General features: G+C 40.2%; 1 protein-coding gene across 2 annotated transcripts; it reads left to right on the plus strand.

Moving 5' to 3' along the window:
- Positions 1–57: 57 nt before the first annotated feature.
- Positions 58–23,059, plus strand: LOC123987536 (proto-oncogene tyrosine-protein kinase Src-like). 2 transcript variants are annotated; one of them, XM_046076517.1, is made up of 13 exons: positions 61–680; positions 9,046–9,327; positions 12,866–12,965; positions 13,988–14,005; positions 14,952–15,050; positions 15,292–15,395; positions 17,484–17,633; positions 17,745–17,900; positions 18,358–18,537; positions 18,977–19,053; positions 19,138–19,291; positions 19,476–19,607; positions 19,940–23,059. In XM_046076517.1, the coding sequence occupies exons 2-13, from the start codon at positions 9,054–9,056 to the stop codon at positions 20,146–20,148; spliced, it is 1,653 nt and encodes a 550-aa protein (XP_045932473.1). In that variant the 5' UTR covers positions 61–680; positions 9,046–9,053; the 3' UTR covers positions 20,149–23,059. The 2 variants fall into 2 exon arrangements, with proteins under 2 accessions (XP_045932474.1, XP_045932473.1); XM_046076518.1 differs by lacking the exon at positions 13,988–14,005 and having other exon boundaries at positions 58–680.
- Positions 23,060–23,357: the final 298 nt, after the last annotated feature.

The following is a 23,357-nucleotide window of genomic DNA, read 5'->3' on the forward strand; positions in this document are numbered from 1 at the left end:
ACCGTGTCTGCTAGCCAGCAATGAAGCTAATTGTGTTGTGGATGAAACGAGAGACCGATGCACTGCGCTTTTGTGTCGTGTTGTTGTAGCTTCCTAAGCGTGACTCCAGTTGATTTATTAAAAATATATATTTAAAAAGCCAAACGGGGGTGTCGAGCCTGCCAACGCCTCGGTGAAGTCAACTATCACGGCGTGGAGTTAGTAACGCAACATGACGTGAATCTTGACTCCGGCGTTGCAGCGTAAAAAGCGTAAAATCCAGACTCATCATATTTGCGCTCTCGTGTTTCGTCAGTGATGCGCTACCCCGTGCTTCCCCCCCTACGAGGCATGTATCCTCCACATCACACCACTCCTGCTTCCTCGCTATATGAATGTACCGCGCCGTCGACTCTTCCCAGCTGAACAGGCGACTATACCGTAGGTTTGGTGTTTGTCCGGCCCACCGCAGCCGCCCCGGCAGCTGTGCTCTCTGCTCCTCAAGGCGGTCCCCGGCATGACCTCCCCTTTCTGCTATTCTGCCGAGATTCGCTAAATGGGATTCGTGGCTTGCCCGAGGTTTCCGCAGCTACTGGCCATCCGCTTTCATTATTTCTCTAATGAGGACAGCCATAAGGATTTAACTCGGTTCCTCGCTGCGCGTCTCTGATTTTTGGGCTAAATCTCCAGACGCGTCAAAGGTGAGTTAATTAGAGCTAGTGGTGTTGCGAGGAATTTAGATTTATTTCGGGAATTGCGTTCAGGTGCTTTTAATTTATTGTGGCTTATTCTCCCACACTGATGTTTTACACATGCCGTGTGATGCCCCCCTCTCACGCTGACTTGTGTTTCATTGTTGCACAGGCCATTCAGTCAGCGTTGCTCGCACATTTGGTCAGTGCCATTCAGTCTGTGCCAGGGCTACGTTGTTGTCGATTTAGTAGCCTACACCCCATACAAAATGGTAACCGTATGTGCAAATATCAAAATTCTGACTGTCTCACGACCAAAGATGATGCGGGAATATGCAGTAAATCGACTGCGCACAGAAAATAGAGCCAACAATCCATCGAAATTCAAAATGGAGCTGTAACAGCACCTGTTTTGATTCATCAGGCCGCATATGCGCTTGTATGTGAGCTGGAGCCTACGACAGCCTCAGCGGCATTGTAGCCTTTTAGCCCTGTTCCCATTCATAAATCCCCGTTTACGTGCCTATAATGTGGATCAGTTTGGCAGTTTTTTATTTTATTTTAATTATTATTTTTTTCCCCATAGCAAAGACGTTATCATCTTGACAGCTGCTACTCCTGTAGGCAGCTACTACCCCACCCCTTGTTTCTTTGAAAGCAGCTTTGCTGACAACTGGTGTTTAATCCCGTGGAAATAGAATTTTAATTATGTGGCTAATCTATTTACAGTTGGTTTGGGGGATTTGGGCAAGTTCCAGCTAATTTCCAAAAGGCAGTGGATTCATGTTTGCTAAAAAATGACACACATGGGAAAGCTCTACATTGGTTGTTTAACACTGCCAACCACAGAAGGTACAATAACATGCTGGCCTTATCTGATAAACATGCAGCTAGAAATAATATCAAAATTAAAATACCTACTAGAATGACTTTATGTTTTACAAAGTGAGAGAGCGCCTATAAGCAGTGGGTCAAAATACATAATGTTCCCTTTCAGAGAGCTGTAAAAGACTGAATTTGGTTTTAGTGCTACAATTTAAGATTCATTTCATTGCCGTTTAATCTGTTGATTATTTCCTCGGTTAATCAATTAGTTGTTTGGTCTATAAAATGGTGAAAAATGTCAATTAGTGTTTCCCAAAGATCAAGATGACATCCTCAGATGCCTTGAAATCAGGAAAATTTTAACTTTTTTTCTTAAAAAATGACTCAAACCAATAAATCGATTATCAAAATAGTTCAGTTAATTTAATAGTTGACAACTATTTGATTAATCTTAAACTGAAGATTATTTTTATTAATGAAATCCACCATGTGTTTTCTCGATTTAATCATTCAAATAGAAGACATTTAAAAATATTCCCAAAGGTGTATGCTACATCGTTATCAATTATGTCCGGCCAACAGTTCAAAACCCAAAGATACTGAAATTACTGGCAAAAAGAAAAACACAGTAAATGTTGTTTTGTTTTTTTTGCCATATTTCCTTGAAAAATTACTTGAGCCACTTATCAGAATTGTTTATTTGTTTAAGCTTCGTATAGACTGTCTGTAAATTAACTAGATTACAGGCCGTCATTAATAAAATTAAGTGTTGTGAATTTGTAGAGTTGATAATTTGCTAAGAGTGTGGCACTTCGGAAATGAGTCGGCCTTCCTCCTTCCCCACCCTTTGCCCTGGTTTTGCAGAATCAATCATGGTGTAGCGGCCATTCCTCATAGCCTGGACCACTTGCAGCCAGAGTCTCCAGTTAAAGATGGACTGAAAGCGGACATGGTTTTATCAGCTGATAGGCCACAATCCCGCGGTCCACCTCTTCTTTTCCTTGCCTTTCCTCTGTGTGTTTGTCACAGAAGAAGAGGTGAGATGAAATGGGACAGCTAGTAGACACTGACTCAGACTTGGCTAAGTGACTGAGGTCGGCAAAATATTTGGGAGAAAAAGATAACAGAATATCTGATTGAGGCGTCCACAGTGCGAAAATGGGACAAGACTTGATCGTTTTCTTTTCTTTGGCCCTCTTTAAATCAACTGCCCTCTCTCTCTCTCTGTAACCCAGGCTATATATAGATAATCTGTGTATTATACATGCATGTGTCGCACTGTTTCATGTTGTCATCCAGCAGGATAAGACAGTGATGCTAATGTGCACATTTCCTCTTGTTTTGATCTTGAGGAACCAGGATTGACCTCGCCCCCTTGCCTCTTCTCCCCAGGGCAAACTGTAATTTTCCCGTTCAAGTGAAACATTGGCTCGAGCTCGTTTACTCTGTGCTGCACAGTGGCAACTGTTACCGTCTGTTGTGACTCAGTGAGGTTTGTCATGGCCAAATGTGCTTATATGCCGGACCAGAAATGTACAGCTTGTGCGCTCAGCTTCAGATGGAGGATTACAAATGCTGATTAGATAAAGTTACATTCTGCAGACCTGTGCATTGTTACTGTTTAGCATTAAACATTGTCCTCAAACGCAGCACTTTGAAACATCATCTCCTGCAACAAATTGCTGCATTTATAGTATTGAACTTCAGCACCGAGGCTAATTGTTCATTCAGTTTGATTTATTTGAGTGGTGATGGCGCATAGATAAGATGCTTGCCTTTGGTGTGGGAGACCTGGGTTTGATTCCCACTGTGAGACAGCCACCATTGTGTCCAGTTGCTCCAGAGGCGTGCAGCCTCTGACGTGCATAGCAATTGTAAGTCACTTTGGATAAAAGCGTCAGCTAAATGAATAAATGTAATTTATACAATGAAATTAGAAACTAGCGATTTAATTTTCTCTACAAGACTTTAATGTGCAGATAATTCAGCAGATAATTGGAATGCCTGAAGTGAAGGCGCTATGCCCCGGAGAACAATATTGACTGTAGATCATCGAGGATTTAAAGGATGGCTTCATATTTTTTCATGTCTATGTACAACACTCCTGTCCGTACTGACCTGACACCATTCCAATGTATGAGACAAAATCCACTGTCCTCGTTCTGTGCATAAATGCATTCTTACATTAATCTGAAGCTAAAATGAGGCTTCAGCAGTCTTGGGCTGTACTTTGGTACAGCAATGCTTTGTCGGCATGTCAAATTTCTAACATGCTGATGTTTACCAGGTATAATGTTTACCATGTTCACCATCTTCGTTTGGGGTGTTGGCATGCTAATATTTCCTGCTTAGAAGTAAACAAAGTACAGCTGAGGCTGATGGGAATGTCATTAGTTTTGAAGGTATATGGTCAAATAAAAAATTGGCCGACATCTGGCAATCTGTCGATGCCTGCACTCATCAGGCCGATATGTAAAACATGTCTGCAGACAGCCTTGTCAGTGTGGCTGCTGTGGAACGATGTCAGCGCTCCCGCTTTTGAGTATGGGAAGGTGGGGAAAAAGTTAGTTTGGAGCCCTAAATTTCCTCAGTCACCATTGTCTTTTCTAAATGTTAACACAATGACAGCTATTCTAAACTAAAACCATTTCTGGCAGCTAGAGTTAAATATATATTGTTAGATTGTAGAGACAAATGCAGTTGAATGATGTCATTTCTGACAGACTGTATCATGATCTCCCTTAAACCCTAGACATGTTTTGAAATCTACAGCATAACCCAGTGTATTTTTTCTATTTCATTAATTAATAAATGACTGGGATTGTATATTCTATTGTACTCTAATCTTCTTTGTTTTGATATCGGCATGATATATCAGCCATCGGCCACCCTGCTCTCTAAATACTGGCATCGGTCATTGGAAAAAACAATATCAGTCGGTACTAAATGTTATGGCAATCCATCCAAGACTTGATGAGAAAATTCAGTCAACGCCACAAATTTGAAACTAATGTTGGTGCATGTGGAAAAGTAAGGGGATCACCAAAACCAGCTGGATTTATCACCTGGGAGCCATGAATGTCTGGACAAAATTTCATGGCAATCCATCCAACAGTTTTTGTTTGGTTTTTTTTTTCAGTCTGGACCAAAGTAGTTAGCTTTGTCTTAACTTTCGTGAATGTATTTTACACTGAACGAGGACTGTAGATTTTGACCTCCGTCACTTATTGGAATCAGGTGAAGAGGATCTCTTTTAAAAAATAAAAAAAAATCGTTTATTGAAGATGTCAGATCTAAAATGACAGAGTGGGTTTCTACAATTTTCCAAAGCACATACAAGTGACACATAATGCAGATAATGGCTGTGTCCACTCCAATGTGATGTCTGCAGTGTTAGAAATGGTGTTAGGACTTGCCTGCTTTATTAAATCAACATTCCTTTCAGACATCTGAGCTCTCTTACTTTTACTCTCTCCTCCTTTCCCTACATTGTTTCCCTCTCACACCCAGTATTCAGTTCATGCACAGAAACAGTTTTATAGATTTTGTGAGACACTGTCAACACTGAGACTGTGAGAAAGACACAGCTTAGTGATAAATGTTCTGCAGAAAAAAGTGCTCTTGAACTCTGTGGTGGTTCTCAGGTAAATACCACTTGGAGAACTGCCTTTTGAACAAAGTCTGTATTTGCCATGATTCATATCTAATCCTTAAAATCTCCTTTCCCACAACACAACCAGGCAAAACTTTATACACAATCAGTGCATCTCTGACCTTTCTGACATCATTAAACCACATTACATATGTCAATTTTTACAACACACAGAAAAGCGCTTTTAACATACATGCACCAATACAGCCCCAAAAAAGGAGTAAAAATGTGTTGAGTTTGATTTATAAATAAAGAAAAGTGATAAATGATAATGGCAAGGTGCAGAAAGAGTTTCTTCTGGAGTGAGATTTTTGATTTGTGTCCCAGGAAACTGGGAAAATAGAGCTTCTTTGTTACAGACACCCCCACCCCATCTCCCTCCTCGCTTCCTTCCTCCCATCCCGCCCTCCCGCTGCTCAGGTGCCTGTTCTTGTTGCAGTCGCTGGCAGTCGCTGGCAGTCGTAGCAGTGCGGCGCAGTCTGGTTCTCCCACATTCCTCCACGCTCCTGTTGAATGGAAGGAGCTGAAATCCCTCCTAATCTCCCCTTCCTTATAATTTATCCATGTTTTTATTTCTGCACTTCTTTCATCATTTGTCTGGTATACTTTTTCCTCCTTCACTGCATCATCTTCGCTCCTCCATTTTTAATCATAATGTTGGAAGTGGTCACAAGTTCGCTCTTCTTGATTTTAGGGCACTCTGACACTATATTAAGAAAAGGCGTGAGGCTCCCGCTACAGTGATAGCTCTGTTTACATACGCACGCTCTGAGGCTTTCAAGGGTACTCTGGTGTTTGCAGCATCCTGGAGATAACCAGAGTTAACCAAAGTTACTGTTTTGGGATTGTTTGCAATGTTGGACGAGGATCATTACCTCGCCTTATCAGTGTGTGCTTAAACCTGATGATTGGTCAGTTTTCCAAATTGCCTTGACTTTCTACCAGAGTTAAATTGTCCAGTTCAGCCAGGTACTTGTCCTGCTGAACTGTCCGTGAGGAAGATATTAGCTATGTTCAAATTCCCTGTGTTATGTACTAATTGGATGGAAGTTTTAAGACCTGCAAATTTAATTTGTGAAAGGTGTATGTAAACATTAGAAGTCCCTACAGGATCACAGCAGGGCCATATTTTTGTGCCTTCCCTATAGAATCGATCCAAGTAGGGAAAAACTTAATTTATACATACACTAGGTACACCTGTACAGTCAGGCCGACCTAAAGCCTAGTTTTGATCTATCATCAATATTATCAGTATTTTTACACATCCATATACAGTCGCACTGTGAATGTTTACACAGTGTGTTCAATAAAAACATATAATTGTTTGTGTGGTATTAGTTTAAGCTGTAGATAAAGATCAGATCACATTTTCTGACCAATTTATGCAGAAATGAAGGTAATTCCAAAGGGTTCACATATTTTTTTTCCTGAGACTGTTTCTTCACATCAACAGACATGGTGACCCATCTGGTAGAAGTTACTTAACTGATGAAACTGTACTGCTAGTTCCAACTAATCTGGTGTTTTACTGCATCTTCTTTGCCTTTCCATTCCTAAAGCATTGGGCTTCTGTGGGCTGCGCTGTGGGTCAGATGCTAAAACTTTGGGCTGTTCAGGAGTCAGGACTGAAAGGGCGCTTGAGAAACCTTTCTGGGAGGCCAAAGTAAGATAGTAGCAAGACTCTTTATGTAAAATGCAAGAGATGGGTAGAACATGAGCATGTGAAGTTGTTGCAATTAAATACATAAAGGTAAATCCCATCTTAAAATACACATCACCAATTAGTTTATAAATAGCACTGGCTCATTCCAGATCATTTCAGTCGTATATGCGTGGATTCAAGCACCTCAAGTATCTGCTTGTTTGCATATATATTGACTACGTGGACTGCTAAATATATCTGTTGCATAAGTGCCTCCATAATTTTTGCGAAGACTGTGATCCAATGCGGTCCTTTCTGCGCATTCCACTTACGTATGCTCCTTTTAAACATCCAAGCGCTTCCGCTCCTCAGTGAGCTGGTAGATGTTCGTGACTAGCCAGCCAAATTGAGCAGTTTACTTTTCACACAATTCACACAGTCCTATCCACTTTTCCTGCAGGCCTATGAGCCTATCTCTGTGTGACTCAGTGTTGCACCATGGGATACGTTAACCCCCCCATTGCGCCAGATTACATCCTGGCAGGAGTTGAATCAAAGCTCGCATGACTGTACGTGTGTGCTTGAAATTGCTCACACTCATGCACTCTCAGAAGCCTACATGCCCACACATCTCCACAGTGAGATCCTTCCATATCTTTGCGAGTTCCCATACCTGTGTAATTATGTTATGCTTGCACATTACACTTAAAACGCCCACTACGCCTCAGCTGTCCATGCAGTATACAACAACCACCCACATGTTCTTTTTACAGCCACTGCCAGTTCCTCCTTGTCTGTTAATAACCCTCTCTGTTCTGTCTGTCAGACTCATGAGTGTGCTGGAAACACATGTATGTGTTGGAAAAAGGATGTGAGACGCAACTGTGGTGGGGTGTTGGTGTGCGATAGAGCCTTGTTTCCCAGAGACCAAGGAGCAGCTGCTTGAGCGCACACACCTACACACATGGTGCATACACTCTGTCTGGAACTGAGAGTGTCTGTATTCACAACGGAACAAGGATGTTTCATGTGTGTATGACTGTCTCTGTTTTAGCTGGCCTGAAATAGCCTATCTCACAGTGAGTCACTCTGCAGTGACTAGAAGGATGGACTGGACTTGTGAACACAGTGCTCCAACTTTCTGTGGGTGCATTTGACTGTCTGAGCATGTTTGTCTTTGTTGGCACTCTTGATGACAGCGTGATCTTGTTGCATTTATCAGGCCATAATACACATACACATCTACTGGGCATCAGGATGGAAAGGAAAGAAAACGACGGTATAATTACCTGTCAGGAAGGTGAAACTGTTTCTGTCCTTGTGAACTTATTAGTTTTAGCACTCAGTTTCATTATAGCCTCTGCTTCTTTGTTTGAAGCTTTGTTTTTCTTGTAGATGCTTATTGATTCAGAACAGATTCAATCAGATAGGAGACACAGATGGTGAATGACCTTGAATGTATGCGTGTTTCCTGTTTCAAGGTGTCTTGTTCTCAGAGAATTTGCACGCTAAACTGTTCTAACTGAACCTGGAACAGCTCCAAGGGTACTCTGAATGTGACGCTCACAGCACACGCTGCTAAGAGGAATTTTTGTTTGAGAAAGGTGAATGAAAAGAAACAGAAACAGGGTGAGTTCCTGAATGAATTGGAGGGGTTTTTTTTTTTTTTTTTTTTTTTTTCTCTCTTCATTTAATTATAGACACAAGTTTAAAAGTAGACTGGCATGAAGCCACATTACTGCTGCCAGGATGAAAGTAGACTTGAGTTTTATATGATGGCAGTGTTTAGCTGAGTTTAGTTTAATTGAAAAAGTTGTGATTTTGATATAAAAATTTACAAAAACATGAATTTGGCAGTAGGGCTTCAATTAACATTTACTTTCATTATTGATTTAATGGATTTTTAATGGATTTTTTTTTTGTAGTAATTACTTAGTTTGTAAGCTGCCAAGTTGATGTCTTTAAATGTCTTGTTCTGTCAGTCATTTAGTTTACACTGATTTAAAAAAAACAACAGAAAAGCAGCAAATTCTCACATTGGAGAAGCTGAAACCGGGTGTTTTTCCTTTAAAAATGTAAAAATTGTTTAATCAATGAATCTATTATTAAAGTAATTGATGTTGTTTTTCTGTTTATCGACTAATTAATTGGTTAAGTAATGCGTATTTGTCACATAACAAGAAATAGAGATGACAGCCCAGAAGAGGCCTTTTTTTCATCTCCTGTGACTGATTCATCATTGGCTCTCTTCCCAGGTCTGCACATGGGGGCGGGCAAGAGCAAGCCCAAGGAGCCGGGCCAGCGCTCCATGAGCCTGGACGGCACCATCGGCACAGGCTCAGACAGCGGGCACTTCCACCACCTGGGCCCCGCCCAGCAGACCCAAACACCAAACAGGAGCCCTGCAGTTGGGACAGGCAGGCGGGGGCATCAAGGGCAGCACCAGCATGCCCCAACAAACACTCCTGAACTGGCTCTCTTTGGAGGGGTAGACCACACAGGCACCATCACCTCGCCTCAGAGAGGACCTCTGTCAGGTAGGCAACACTTTGTGGGATTGGTTAGATGAGGAAATACTGCAGAATACTGGAAATAGTTACAAATGCTATTAAAAAAGATTGTTTTCTTGAGTTTTATAGGCAGTGACCCAAACTAATTAGCATTTTGTCAACATTGTTCCTTAAAGCGGTAAAACAAAAAAATAAACAATAATTTAAAAAAAAAGAACAAAGTAAAAAAAGAAACTTAGATGAGAAGATTGATACCACTGTCATGTCTGTACGTTCAATATGACATGCCTCAGCCAGCAGCTGACAAGCTTAGTTTATCTTAGCTTAGCACAGAGACTGGAAACAGGGGAAAACGGCTAGTCTGGCTCAGTCCAAAGGTAACAAAATCTGCCTACCAGCACCTCTTAAGCTCACTAATTAACATGTTATTTCTTGCCTACAGCTTCAAGGAGTCTCTACTGGTTGCCTTATAACCTCACAGTGACAACAAAACTGCAGGTAGTCACTTCGGCCAAGAAATAGTCCTGCACAAAACGCCCTGTATAATTTGTGAATTTTATAGGTGCTGGTAGGCAGATTTTGTTGTTACCCCGTTTCTAGTCTTTCTGCTAAGCTAACAATTTCCTGGCTCCAGCTTCATACTGAACGTAGGGCTCGATAACCGCATAACGCAGGGGATGGATGGCAAGCAACCTCAACAACCGCTATGTTCATACCTTTTTGTTGTATACTTCAGTGCAGGTTAAATAAATAAATTAGTGCTTCAAAAATTCAACAAGCAAGGACAGGTCACCATGGGCTGTCCTTGACCTGCCTTCAAACTTGGAAGCTGTACATTTTGCCATGTTTTATGTTGTTTTCCGGTTTATTTTGTAGGTTAGGCAAACTTGTCGTTATGATATTTTACGGCTAATGTGGCAGGCAGGCTGGGCGATGTTGGACAAATGTTGTAATATTGAGAGACAGTCAAGAGAAACTTGAAATAATGAGTGTAGTAGGTTGGATGCCTGTAACTGTGTTTTGGGTTTTTTTGGGGTTTTTTTCTTCATGCTGCTTTTTGTGGAACTTTAGCTATACTGCAGCACAGTTGTTAGTTGTTACTGTTACATGGAAGCCTACTCTTTCAATAAGATCTGGCTGTGGACTGTGGCACCGCTCACAGCGTGCCCCTCGCAGTAGAGTTTATCATTGGCTGTTGCCACGCCACCTTTCTGTACGGTCGATGCTTATTCTCGTCCAATTTGTACCGCAGATGTGTGAACATTATAGTTGATGGAAGTGATTTAAAAAAAAAAACATTATTTACAACACAATATTACAAATACAGGGAGTCATAGTATTAGCATAAAGACAGAAGTCTTTATATCTCACTTGCTCAATTTGTTCTTGTTTCCACAAACCAGATGTTAAAGGGATCCGGGAAAGTATTATGAGCAATTCAAACTAATGACATGAAAAAAATATAAATATTGTAAATTTCTGACATTTATACTACATAACTGTCACACTGTCATGAAAGTCTGGAAACATTTTTAAACTCCAATCTTGGTATGCTTGGGAAGCTTCATAATAAAGGTTAGCAGTATCAACAGTAAACAGTCCCATTGTATGTTGTCACAGTATGCAGGCAACCCAACCAGTATGATTGGTGCATCTGTTTATTGAAGATGTATATAAATTGTGCATATAAAATAAATAACACAGAATAAAATACCCACAATACAATAAAATAAGATTATAAAAAAACAGTACAATAAAAAATGTGGGCAAGCATCTTAATAGAAAAATAAAACTTTGGACTAACATTAATAAAATACTTATTTTTAAAGATAATAAATTATTCAGATTAATAGTGTTAAAGCTGCAATAACAATGTTATTTAATTGTGTACATCAACATCAATGCATTCAACTTTAGCTGCACTGAGCTGTGATTACCTACCTGCTACTTCTGCTGCACCATTGCTCAAATGATGTAACTGTCGTCGACATCGTCTTCTTCTTCACTTATTTTGGGGGATTTGGTCAATCAAATCCCGCCTTCTTGTCTAATGAACTTTGACATGGACCCAATGGCAACATCACAGTCCTTCAGCCATGCCCCTCGCTCATACCACACCACATCCGGACCCTTGTCCACTCCACATTTATCATAAATGAAATAATTTGCTAAAATGGTGCTAATACCGATACCGTGGCTCTGTGGAGCCACAATAAATCACCGCAGGGGAAGTTACTGCACTGCGACAGCCTTAATTGAACGGAGAGATATGAGAGTGGTATCGATCTCCTCATCTAACTCGTGGCAAGAAAGCAGATAAATGTATCTCCCAAAACTATGAAACTATTACTTTAATGTGAGTGACACAGTATAGCTAAAACAATTACTAGATAATGCACAAAATAGTCTACAATATGAGAGTTGCACATTTTTTGTGTGAATAAAGTTGTGATGCTAAGCAGAACTCCAAGATGAAAACAGATTTAATAAGATGTGGTAAGAACTTGGACTGATCTGTGAGTCAGCCCACAGACTTGCTTTCAGTTTTGAGATACAAGGTACAAGGTTGTTTATTAGTCATTATACAGCACAAGGCTGCATAACGAAACGAAATTTGGAGTTCCTTCATGCTACACACAACATATAATCAAGTGTAGGACTATATTAAAATATGGTAACATATAAAATAAAACAATATATACAGTTATTTATATACATACAAGTACACACCCCAAAAATTCCACAGTGCATTTTTTGAATTTGCAACTGGGGTGAATGTAAACAGTAGCAACCACATGATAATATGAAAGTTTCATCTTCACAATAAACAGTCTGACATTTGGGAAACACAGTCCATCCTGACTGTGTCCATCTCCTCTCATCTTGCCGGAGTCTTGATGTCTGGAGATCACAAAAGTCCTGAGAAAAAACACATATCTAGGAACTGAATCACAGTGAGTCATATGTACTCAGAATAATATTTGAAAACCGTTTCCTTTTCCTACCTTCAGCTGTCAAACAGACTTAAATCCCTCTGACTTTGAACACTATCCAGATTTTACTTGACATTAAGCTGTAATGTGTCTAGACCAGCCAGATGGTTAGTTTAATGTTGCTCCATCCAGAGTGCGGAGGGCCTGCTGGTGTATCAGGAACGGCTGCGCTGGCCACCTCCTCCCACGCATCTAATGAGCCGATTGATGATTGGCTGGAGAGTTCACGGGTAGAGATCACAAGTTCAATAAAAAGAAGGGGTAGAAAATCTACACAGAAAATAGAAAGCGGTCGATAGGATGGCTTTGTCCTTCATGGACGATTAGTCACAAGCAGCCTGAATGTCGATATTTCTCATTAGACCTTGGTAAATAGTTTTATACAGATGTGGAGCAGAGGCAAAATGATTTAAGATTAATAGCTTCACAGTGTATAGAACACATAATGTTCAAGGGCTAGACCTGTGTTATTAAAGTTATATTATGGAAGTGAATGTGAATAGGGTGTAATGGGATGTACCATTGTCCTTAATTACATTTTTATGTATTTCTGTGCGTGTTGTTTCTTGCAGGAGGTGTCACTACATTTGTGGCGCTGTATGACTATGAGTCACGGACAGCGTCTGATCTGACCTTTAGGAAAGGCGACAGGCTGCAGATTGTCAACAACACGTAAGAATCAACAGTCATCTGCCTCTCTCTCACCGATGCCACAATTTCACAAAAATCTAAATGAACAGATTTGTAGACACGCATGTGAGCAAATGTGTATGTGAATGAACACAGTCAGAGCTGGTAACTGTGGAGCGAATCATACAACGGAGTCTGATTCTCTCCATCTGTTGACTAAAACCGAGCAGAACGGCACTTTACTAATGCATTCAGTTCCTCTTGGGCAAATGTCGTCATCATCATCATCACCAACATCTTTAAGGCGCTTTATAGAGAGCCTGTCATGGCAAGATCCACACTCACATTCCTGACAACACCTAAAAATGTGTTTTCCTGTGTTGTGGTGTATCTGGGTAGAAGAGACAGAATGTAGATCACAGTATTAGGAAATGAGAAATGCTTTGTGTATTTAAAAGATGCTCTTTCCAAATAAAAGCATCTGGAGTATAATTCCCCTGCAGGTGTTTCAAATTACAACAGTTTTTGTTTTTTTCCTATGACCTCTGTCCTCCTTCCTGCCATAAGTCTGGTCTGCTGTTCTTTATTGTCTGGCACTACATAGCAGGGCTGAAAAATGTAATGAATTTATACTAATAATATTATTATTGCACAATGAAACAGTTCCAATATCTACATTACAAAACAGTATTCAAGAGTTTTTATTAAAACAAATGTAATTCAGATATTGAATTAAAAGTTGTGAGATTGCATATATGAGACTATAAAGTGAGTCCAGAAATCCCACATGATATGCAGATGTGATCATTTATGCATAGTAAAATTCCACAATCCTCTATTGTAGAATTACTAAAACTTTTACAGACTGCACTGAAGTGGAACTTGAAAAACAGTGCAACTCGTGCAACCCCACTGTGTAGTCCCACAGCCTACTGGGCTCCTCTGCTGTCTGTCTGTGTAGTGCTGCTTGACTTGCTGAGTCCCCACGCTGTGTGTTGATGTGTCTGCTGTGTCTGTTATCTCTCCCCCTCTCTTTCTTTCTCATGCTTCATGGTTTCTCCTAGGAAAAAGTACAGCTTCAGGTCAGTAATACTTAATGCAATAAAAAATCTCACGCAACTTTTTGCTCACAGTCCCTTTGCTGCTGCGCGGATTTGTCTGATCAGTCTCGTAGTGTAACTGCAATGAATTGGAGACGAGATATAGAGGATTTTTTTATTTGGCGCTCTAACTTGTAGAGCAACAGATGTAAACTGAGGGACTACAAGTGGAGCAAAAGGTTGCCTGTGTCTGTCGATTTCCTCTCAACAATATGTTTTTCCTTTTCACTGTGTGCACTGAGGTGTGGGATGAGATGTGTATTTTTTTAAAACCCAAATTTTTAAGTTTCCTCTTTGCTTTGTACACTGAGTCATTACTCAAGCAATGTAAAAGTTTCAACATGTATTAGAAGTAAACCTTCTGACTAAGACACCATCTGAATGATCATGTGGTGTAGATACTGTAATATTTCATGGATGAGTTAGGTTATTGCTTTATGTTTTTGTAATTGGCAACAAAATCCCATGAAAAGACTAAAACTATACACAAGGTTATCCAGCTAACAAGTATTACCTGTGTGGTCAAAAGCTTATTCCTCTGTGCCATTGACCTAAACTATTAAGCTGTTGTTAGGTTTCAGTGAATCCCGCACATACCTTCCATGGGCCATAAATACTTACAAAATGTATTTATCCACAGCTGAAAAAAGTCCCTAACAAATACATAATATACTCCTGTTTGCTGTAAACTACAGGGTCCGGCTGTTTTAGGAATTCATTTAGCCTTTTTTACAAATTAAACTATATATTCATCACTCTTTTTAGATTTCTTTTCATACTATTTGTTGACAACAAGAAAAATATAATAGTCTCTTAATGGGAAATAAAGTAAAAGATCATTAAACCAAGTAATGTAATGTTTGCCTCAGTCAGTTTTATGTTTATGGGTTGACTGTCTTGCTCTGTCTGCTCTCTCTCTCTGTCATAGAGAAGGGGACTGGTGGCTCGCCCGCTCCCTGACGACAGGAGAGAGTGGTTATATCCCCAGCAACTATGTGGCTCCGTCAGACTCCATCCAAGCAGAAGAGTACATTATCCTCTCCTTTTTCCTACAGAGATTTAAGGCCTTTCTTAGTGCAGCGCTTAAATGTGCTCAATGCTATATCTACTTCTACACACTAACATAAAGAGCACAGAGACAATATTTTCCAATATACCCTCCAGTACAGTATTCTTTATTTCCCATCAAAAAGTATTTCTGCCTGCCTGCTCCAGACACTCAGTAGTAGCTTCTTACTGATCTCATTCTCTGTGGCCCACTTTGGCAGGTGGTATTTTGGGAAGATCACTCGGCGTGACTCAGAGAGGCTCCTTCTGAACTTACAGAACAGACGAGGAACCTTCTTGGTGAGGGAGAGTGAGACCACTAAAGGTGAGAGAGCAGACTTTTTCGTCACTTCAGAGTCTACTAGATCTTCTGCTTTTCTCAGTGTCAGTATAATGATTTTTATTAAAGATATTATATTACCCATTTCAGGCTATATTACATGGAATAAGCTTTGAGACCTGCACGGACAGTTGCAATCAGTTTGTCAATCAACAGAAAATTTACATCACTCATTTTGTTTCTTCATTTAAAGATTTTTTATTAAAGCAAAAATTCCCCACATTCACTAGATTCTCAAACATTAGCATTTGCTGTTTTTCTTTTATAATAGATTGACTGAGCTGTTTAAATATGTCAACTTGAGTTTTAGGAACATTTGATGTCCTATGACATTTTAGGGAGATTAACCAATAATGAAAATAACCATTAGTTGCAGCCCTACCTGTTAGTTAATTCTCAGGATAACAGGCAGTTGCTTTAAAAAAAATGGTCAGACATTATGAGAACAAGCAGAGAATTGCATTATTATGTTGAAATCTTTCTGCAGGCCTTTTTTGAAAGACAAAATAAGTTTCAAAATGACAAAAGAATGAGTTGTGTGTCCTGGCTGTGCAGCATGGTGTTGCATGCCTTATCAGAGGAAATTCTGACTACAAACCATGTTTCATTAAAACCTGAGCTTTTTATTTTGTGCTCGCTGGGTATTTAAAATGTGTGAAAAAAGGACGTGATCACACTTTCTCTGTGTCCCCGGAGCTTACTCAGTGCAGCAAGTGTTATCTTACTTTGAAATAAGTAGATCTTTAGGGACTCAATTTGAAAGAGGCAGAACCTCGTAATTAAGTCATTTGTTAACTTTTTCACAGCCCAATGGTGCTAAATCGTTTGTTCTCTGGGCTTGAGAGGTTTTACAGCTTTTTCTGAAACTCTGCTGTCACATGTAGTCCCTTTGACGTAGGTGGGCTCTTTAGGGGGGTTTGTTTTGGTGGAAGTGGGATAAAAGGGAAAAGAGCACAGTGGAGTGGATAGGGACTTGTGAATGGAGAGGGGTGAATCACTCTGTCAGAACTAGGTCAACCTAGGAGGGTGCTGGATTTCCCTCTGGCTATAAGTCTCTGTTCTCCCAACGCGCACGCACGCGCACACACACACTGAGAGAGGGGAGGAGAGGCATGGAGAGGGGGAAGAATAGTAAAGGAGGAGATTTGTAGGAAAGGAGAGTAGGAAAGGAAGAGTAGGAGGATATCTGGCATTCTGTATTAGATGTCAGATGTGAAGTTCATAGTGTGACACATAGGAGCAGAAGCTGCTCATATGTTGTATGAAATGTAAATCATGTCAGACTGTTAATGATACATCTGATCATTTGTCCTGCTCAGGCTAGAAGCACACAAGTTGTAACCCATCATCTAGTGTTTACGCATATGAGTGGAAGAATGGATGTAAAATGGGTTCACTTTTGTAGTTGTTGTGTCAGTGCATAATGTGAAGGCATTGTATTCCTCACAAATTTAGTTAGGTTGTAGTATCTGTATTTATAGTTTAAGAAAGCCAGTAATGTCTGGTCTTTAGCATGGAAGTTAAAATAGGTCAGTGATTAAGCTGCTGTAATAGTACTGTGATGATAAGGTACTTCAGGTCATTACACCGTCTTTGTGCAGTGTGTCTTCACTGCACTAGATTTTCATTCTGACGTGGGAAGAAGAGTGAACATCATTTAGCAGAGCTCCAGATCAAAGATGATTGATTTTTAATTTTTCTTTTACTCAAGAACCCTGTGCCGTTTGGGTTTGCTAAGTCCATTCAGCCTTTTAAATCACCTCAGATCAACACATGGATTTGAAGTTTGATTCCATTTATTGTTCTTTTTGACCTAATAATCTATTTTTTAAAGTGGCAGTACAAAACAAATAACTGTCACTGTTTTACTCAGTAAGATGGTATTTAGTAGTGGACCGGCCGTGGCAAGGACAGAAAGGCTTAGTTGAATTTCCAGGGCCCATGAAGGAGCCAAAAGGGGCTTGCCCAGCACAGCTGCTAGGAAACTCCACCAAGCAGCTGTCATACAGGCTCAGATACGCCTAGTTTTGTTGCTCTAACCTGTCTCTGTCTGTCGTTCTGTCTTGTTCACAGGGGCATATTGCCTGTCAGTGCTGGATTATGATAACACCAAAGGCCTGAATGTTAAACATTACAAGATCAGGAAGCTGGATAGCGGAGGTTTCTACATCACCTCCCGCACCCAGTTCACCAGCCTTCAGCAGCTAGTCTTCCACTACCGCAGTGAGTGCTGAGACACATCTGCTCTCAGATGCTAAAGAAATGCCAGTAGCTGTGACAATTTTACATTTTATACAGCTGTTGCCCTTAACCTAGCCCTCTTCCCTCCTTCAGAGCACTCTGATGGGCTGTGCCACGCTCTATCAGACGTGTGTCCTGTGGCCAAACCTCAGACCCAGGGACTGGCCAGGGACGCCTGGGAGATTCCGAGAGAGTCCCTCCGCCTTGACCTTAAACTGGGACAGGGCTGCTTTGGAGAGGTCTGGATGGGTAAGACCTACACACCATCCCTTTTTAGTGGAATGGATTGAATTCCTCTCACACCATTGCAGATAGATAGGTTATACATTGGATATACAAAATATGAGGATCAAGTGCACTGATAAAGTGAATCCTGGTAAAAAGCTATTATAGCAAATGTATTTCTTACCAAAGGAACATTTTGGGAAATATGCTTATTCACTTCCTGGAGGGAGTTAGATGTGAAGATTGATACCAGTCTGAAGTCTGTTTGTTAGATACAAGGCTACAGTCAGCAACCGGTTAGCCACAGACAGAGCCAGGCTAGCTGTTTCTCCCTGTTTACAGTCGTTATGCTTAGCTACACTAACAGGCTCCAGAGAAAGTGTATTTTCCCCTATTTATCCTTTCAGTCTACATTATTTGAGGAGAAGATATACCACTCTATCAAAGACATGATAAAATTAAGTTGTGTTTTCTGTGACAGGTACGTGGAATGGTACAACACGGGTAGCCATTAAGACCCTTAAGCCTGGCACCATGTCTCCAGAGGCCTTTCTTCAAGAAGCACAGGTCATGAAGAAGTTGAGGCATGAGAAGCTGGTCCAGCTGTATGCTGTTGTATCTGAGGAACCTATCTACATTGTGACAGAATATATGAGCCAAGGTAATACAGGATACAGACTGTCAACCGTAAGTGCTGGGTATCAAGCTAATACTTGTTACTTACTGAAATGCTTCTGTAGCACAGATAATTGTAAACTGTCAAGTATTGAAAGCTGGCATCAAATACTTGCTCAGACTCATAATCTTGTTTACATAACTAAAATAACTTTTATATTTCTCAAAATAGTATGGCAACATTAATAACAATACCCATAAATTACTACCTGTAATAAAACAATAATTTGCTAACAAACAGACCTAGATTCTCTAAGGTTTACACATAATGGATAATTGGTCATTTATTTGGTGGTTTTTCAGTGAAGTACATTGAGAGCAACATAAAAACAGAGTCAAATTCCTTGTACGTGTACGCATACTTGGCCAGTAAAGCGCTGATTTGATGCATTATGTACAGCTCTAAACATTTGTTACATTCACAGGTAGCTTACTGGACTTCCTTAAAGGGGAAGCAGGAAAGTTGCTTCGTCTGCCTCAGCTAGTAGACATGTCTGCTCAGGTAAAATTACTTATGGTTTAGCCACAATAAAACACTGTACAATATTTGTATTTATTATAAAATACCTGTTCTCACGTCATCCAGATTGCAGCAGGCATGGCCTATGTGGAGAGGATGAACTACGTCCACAGAGACCTGCGTGCTGCCAACATCTTGGTGGGAGACAACCTGGTGTGTAAAGTGGCTGACTTCGGTCTGGCAAGACTCATTGAAGACAATGAGTACACTGCTAGACAGGGTGAGTCCACACTTTCTCTTTTATTCAGATTATTCAAAAATTTTATTCATGTAAAAAGAAGTGAAAACTTAAGAATTGGAAAGACGTGCTGTAAAAAAAATTATGTTTTTTGTTCTACAACATGGTGCTTTTTAAATTTTACTCACTTGAAAATATTTTTTTTTTTAAAAACCTTTTTGTTTAGGAGCTAAGTTCCCAATCAAATGGACCGCACCGGAGGCAGCTCTGTACGGTCGTTTCACCATCAAGTCAGATGTCTGGTCGTTTGGTGTGCTGCTCACAGAGCTGGCAACTAAAGGCAGAGTCCCCTATCCAGGTGAGGACTCCACAAATCAGCAAAGACTCTGCACCTGAACAATTCCACAATTACTCTGGGATATTGTGATGGACAGTTTTCAATATTTTCTGACATTTTTATAGACAAAACAAAAAATCTGCAGATTAATCGATTATAATGATAACTGTTAATTGCAGTTAATATTTAGGAATTCAAACGTTGAACATCAAGTACTCATTGCCACAAAAAATACATTTGATGTTGGTGTTTTGCAAGTTAAATAATTTCATCACCATCAGATTTACTGTGTTAAAAATACTGTTGTTATTTTGAGGAAGAAGATCTGTCTGACTTCCTGTCTCTCTCGGCAGGTATGGTTAACCGGGAGGTGCTTGACCAGGTGGAGCGAGGCTACAGGATGCCCTGCCCAGCAGAGTGCCCCAGCTCCTTGCACGAGCTCATGCTTTCCTGCTGGAGGAAGGACCCAGAAGAGAGGCCTACGTTTGAGTACCTGCAGGGCTTCCTAGAGGACTACTTCACCTCCACAGAACCCCAGTATCAGCCTGGGGAGAACCTATAGAACCACACACTGAACTGACCCTGGGGGGTGGGGGGTGGGGACGTCAAAACAGAATGATCTGCACTAACCGACCTCAGAGGAGCGCCTGTGGGAGGATCTGAGCCTGTGAAACTCACCTGGGAGGAACTTGAGATTCTTCTGTGGAAGCAAAACTGAGATAGAAACTTGCAAAAGTCCCATCATGTACCATGAAGGAACTGCGACAGAAGAACCTGGACGGCCTCCTTTCTGCAAGCACTCACTGTTAACTGACAGTTTTCCTGTAGAAGTGAGAGTCAAGGCTATAAAGGAGAACTCCCGCTGGACAGACTCTGGCTTTGATTTGATCGAGGGACTACACTTGCGGGTATATGTTTTTGAGAGGTGCGTCTGATGTGGGAGGAACCTAATCAGGATCTGCAGACGGCGCTAAAGGGAAAAGGATAAACCTGTCGAAGAGAGAAGGTCAAGGGAGGATATTTCAATCGGACATGAGCTGTTTAGCAAAACCTCCCTCTTTCCCTCTTCTGTCTTGTCTCTTTATCCTCGTCTGGTACCTTATCCGCCCACAGAAGAGCACTGTCACTGTGGCTCAGGTGCCAAAGGAAATTCTGTCTCTCTTAACGTCCTTTATGTCCCTTCTGCCCCTTTCCTCCCTTCCTCTATTTCTGTCTGACTTTCAGTATCTCTCTCCAGTTTTCTCAAGTGCTGCTTCTTCAAAGTGTCTCCAAATAACACAGCTCTGGAACTCTACTTTGCATCTTTATTTATATTTACTTGGACAATATGTGGATTAGGGGTTTGTTCAGTGGCAGACAAAGTTTCCTGATTTGTCTTTATTTGTTTTTTATTTTATAATCAATAGTATGAACCACTATCATGGTAGTGCCAATATGTTAGAACCACTATCATGGTAGTGCCAGGGTAAATGGACTCAACAGGCAGGTTCTGTAACACTGAAATTGTTAAATTTAAGGCATTTCTGTCATAAAACCCTCCTTCTCTTTTCCAGCTGTATTTCTTGACAAGCTGAAAAGCCAGCTGGATCCAACCTGGATGATTAAAAATGATTTTGATGCAGATAGTGTTTGAACGCTTGTTTGTTTTGGTTGACCTTGATTTAACTGGAAAGTTGCATTGAAAATAATCAGCATGGCTATAGTGGCACTAAGGAGCAGTTTTAATAGTCATCAGCTCATTTCTTCAGAGGCATAAATGGGGTAACTTTCATCAAACATTTATGTGACCTACTAAGAGGCTGAGATGGCTACCAAACTAATCATATGACCGTCCAACTCGGCACAAAATGTGAAAACCCTGAGTCTAAAAGCCTTCGTTGTGTGCCAAACAAATCACATTTCATTACTACTGTCCATGTATATAATGTTTTTATTATCAAGGGGCTTATATGGGGTTTTTAGTTCTTAAACACAAAATTGCTTACTTACAGTTTACAATAAAACTGCGCCATCTCCCCAGTAAACAATCTGTTGTGGTGGTGAGTAAACAGGACAGATCAACCTGGTACTGTTTGCTGAAGGATTCAAAAGGTTTTCATTCACTTTGCAGCTGTTGTGTCCATAAAAATATGCAACCAGGTGGCCCTAATGAAACTGTAAACCTCTGATCAGGTAACCCTAATAAAACTGTGTTTATGACTTACTATAAGAGTTGATTTTAAAACCACTTAGCATGCGTTTGTGCTGTTCTTCTCTTGAGCATTGGCTGGGTTTGTATTTATGCTGTACTGTACATCAACAAGTGTATGTTTACTATACTCAAGGCTCCGGTGAGGCAAGGGCATCATAAACAGACTCCTGAGCATTTGTGCCATCAACCTGTAACTATTTTTGTTATCTTACCCTCTGCTGCCAGTTCTCACGGTCATACTGTACATACTGTAGCTCTTTAGAGTTGTTTTTTTTGTATCATGTAAGCCACTTTCAAATGGCAGGTATTTATGTTTGGATGTCACACATTTCACAGTGGTTTAGTTTGACGTCGTCGATGCAGCAACAGTAGATCTAAAGTTATAGATTGATGCCAACAGATACTATGAAACCAGTTATCAAAAATATGAGCCATGCAGCCATAGAGATGATGGTCCATGCCCACTAACACCATGAAATTATTATCCAGTGAGGAATCCTGATGGCTAATGTAACATTATATTGAATATTAACATTCAATAATGTGGATACTTGTAAAATGACAATGAACAAGGAGTTTGGGTTGTGATGTGAAATGAAAAATGAGGTCATAGATGTAAATAGTATCTTAAATGACTGTGACTATCATGTAATTTGTTTTTGTGTCGTTTTTCTTTAATTGCTCCTCCATGTGGAGGTTTTTACAGTGACGCGCGCCTGCTCCCAAAATGTTTTAATAAGATGCTACTGTAAATGGTGTTTAAGGAAGGTTTTTTTCTTTTTTAATATTGGACTTAATATAAAATCTTAGTGTTTGAAAGCTATCACATCTGCAAAAGACAATTTTAAATTGGGCTTGATATATATAATTTCCAAGAACATATCAGCGCTTTCCTCCTTTTTAGAATGGGAAATACCCTGTTTGTTCTGATGCACTGAACCGCCTATAAGTCTCTGGGACAATGTGGAAGTTGATGGGCTCATGACAAGTATGAGTAACGCCAAGGTCTGATTGGATTCTCTGTGCCATATTAAAGAAGTGTCTTGGTGTTTTTTTTTTTTTGTTTTTTTTTAAGAATCTATGCAGTTTCGGTCTGGCATTCCTGCAACTTCATGGCCATATTCTTCTAAAGTCAAAAACGATGATCATAAACCGAAGGTGTGAGCATTTTTGTAAGGACTTCTTTTGTCTTTTTATTTTGTTTCCGATGTAACAGGATTGAAATGGGTATCGTGCCACTTTGTTGATCTTTAAATGTGCAATAAATTATATTTCAAATGTGTTTTGATAAGAGTGTGTTCTGGTGTGTGTGCTGTCCATCGACTTGGAAATATTGTGCTGTTCGCACATGACTAACTTCTTAATAGAGTGATGAACATGCTGGAAAGTTTGAGAAGTGAGAATCATCAGTTCAGGTTGCCAGAATTTTCCGGACATTTAGGCAAAGTAAAGAGAATTTAATGAATGAAATGAAGTACAATGAAGAAAATGTATGTTTGCTGCTGAAAATGTACAATTTAACATTTGAAATAGTTGAAATACAGAAAGATGTCGACTTTGTAGTTGACGTCTATATACAA

The sequence above is a fragment of the Micropterus dolomieu genome, linkage group LG18, assembly GCF_021292245.1.
Source record: "Micropterus dolomieu isolate WLL.071019.BEF.003 ecotype Adirondacks linkage group LG18, ASM2129224v1, whole genome shotgun sequence".
Taxonomy (NCBI): domain Eukaryota; kingdom Metazoa; phylum Chordata; class Actinopteri; order Centrarchiformes; family Centrarchidae; genus Micropterus; species Micropterus dolomieu.

Bases quoted from the DNA above. Each gene is read 5' to 3' on its own strand.
- LOC123987536 (XM_046076517.1), top strand. From the start codon at position 9,054: ATGGGGGCGGGCAAGAGCAAGCCCAAGGAGCCGGGCCAGCGCTCCATG. The intron at 15,051-15,291 runs GTACATTATCCT...CCACTTTGGCAG, and splicing joins GACTCCATCCAAGCAGAAGA to GTGGTATTTTGGGAAGATCA. The intron at 19,292-19,475 runs GTGAGTCCACAC...CTTTTTGTTTAG, and splicing joins TGAGTACACTGCTAGACAGG to GAGCTAAGTTCCCAATCAAA.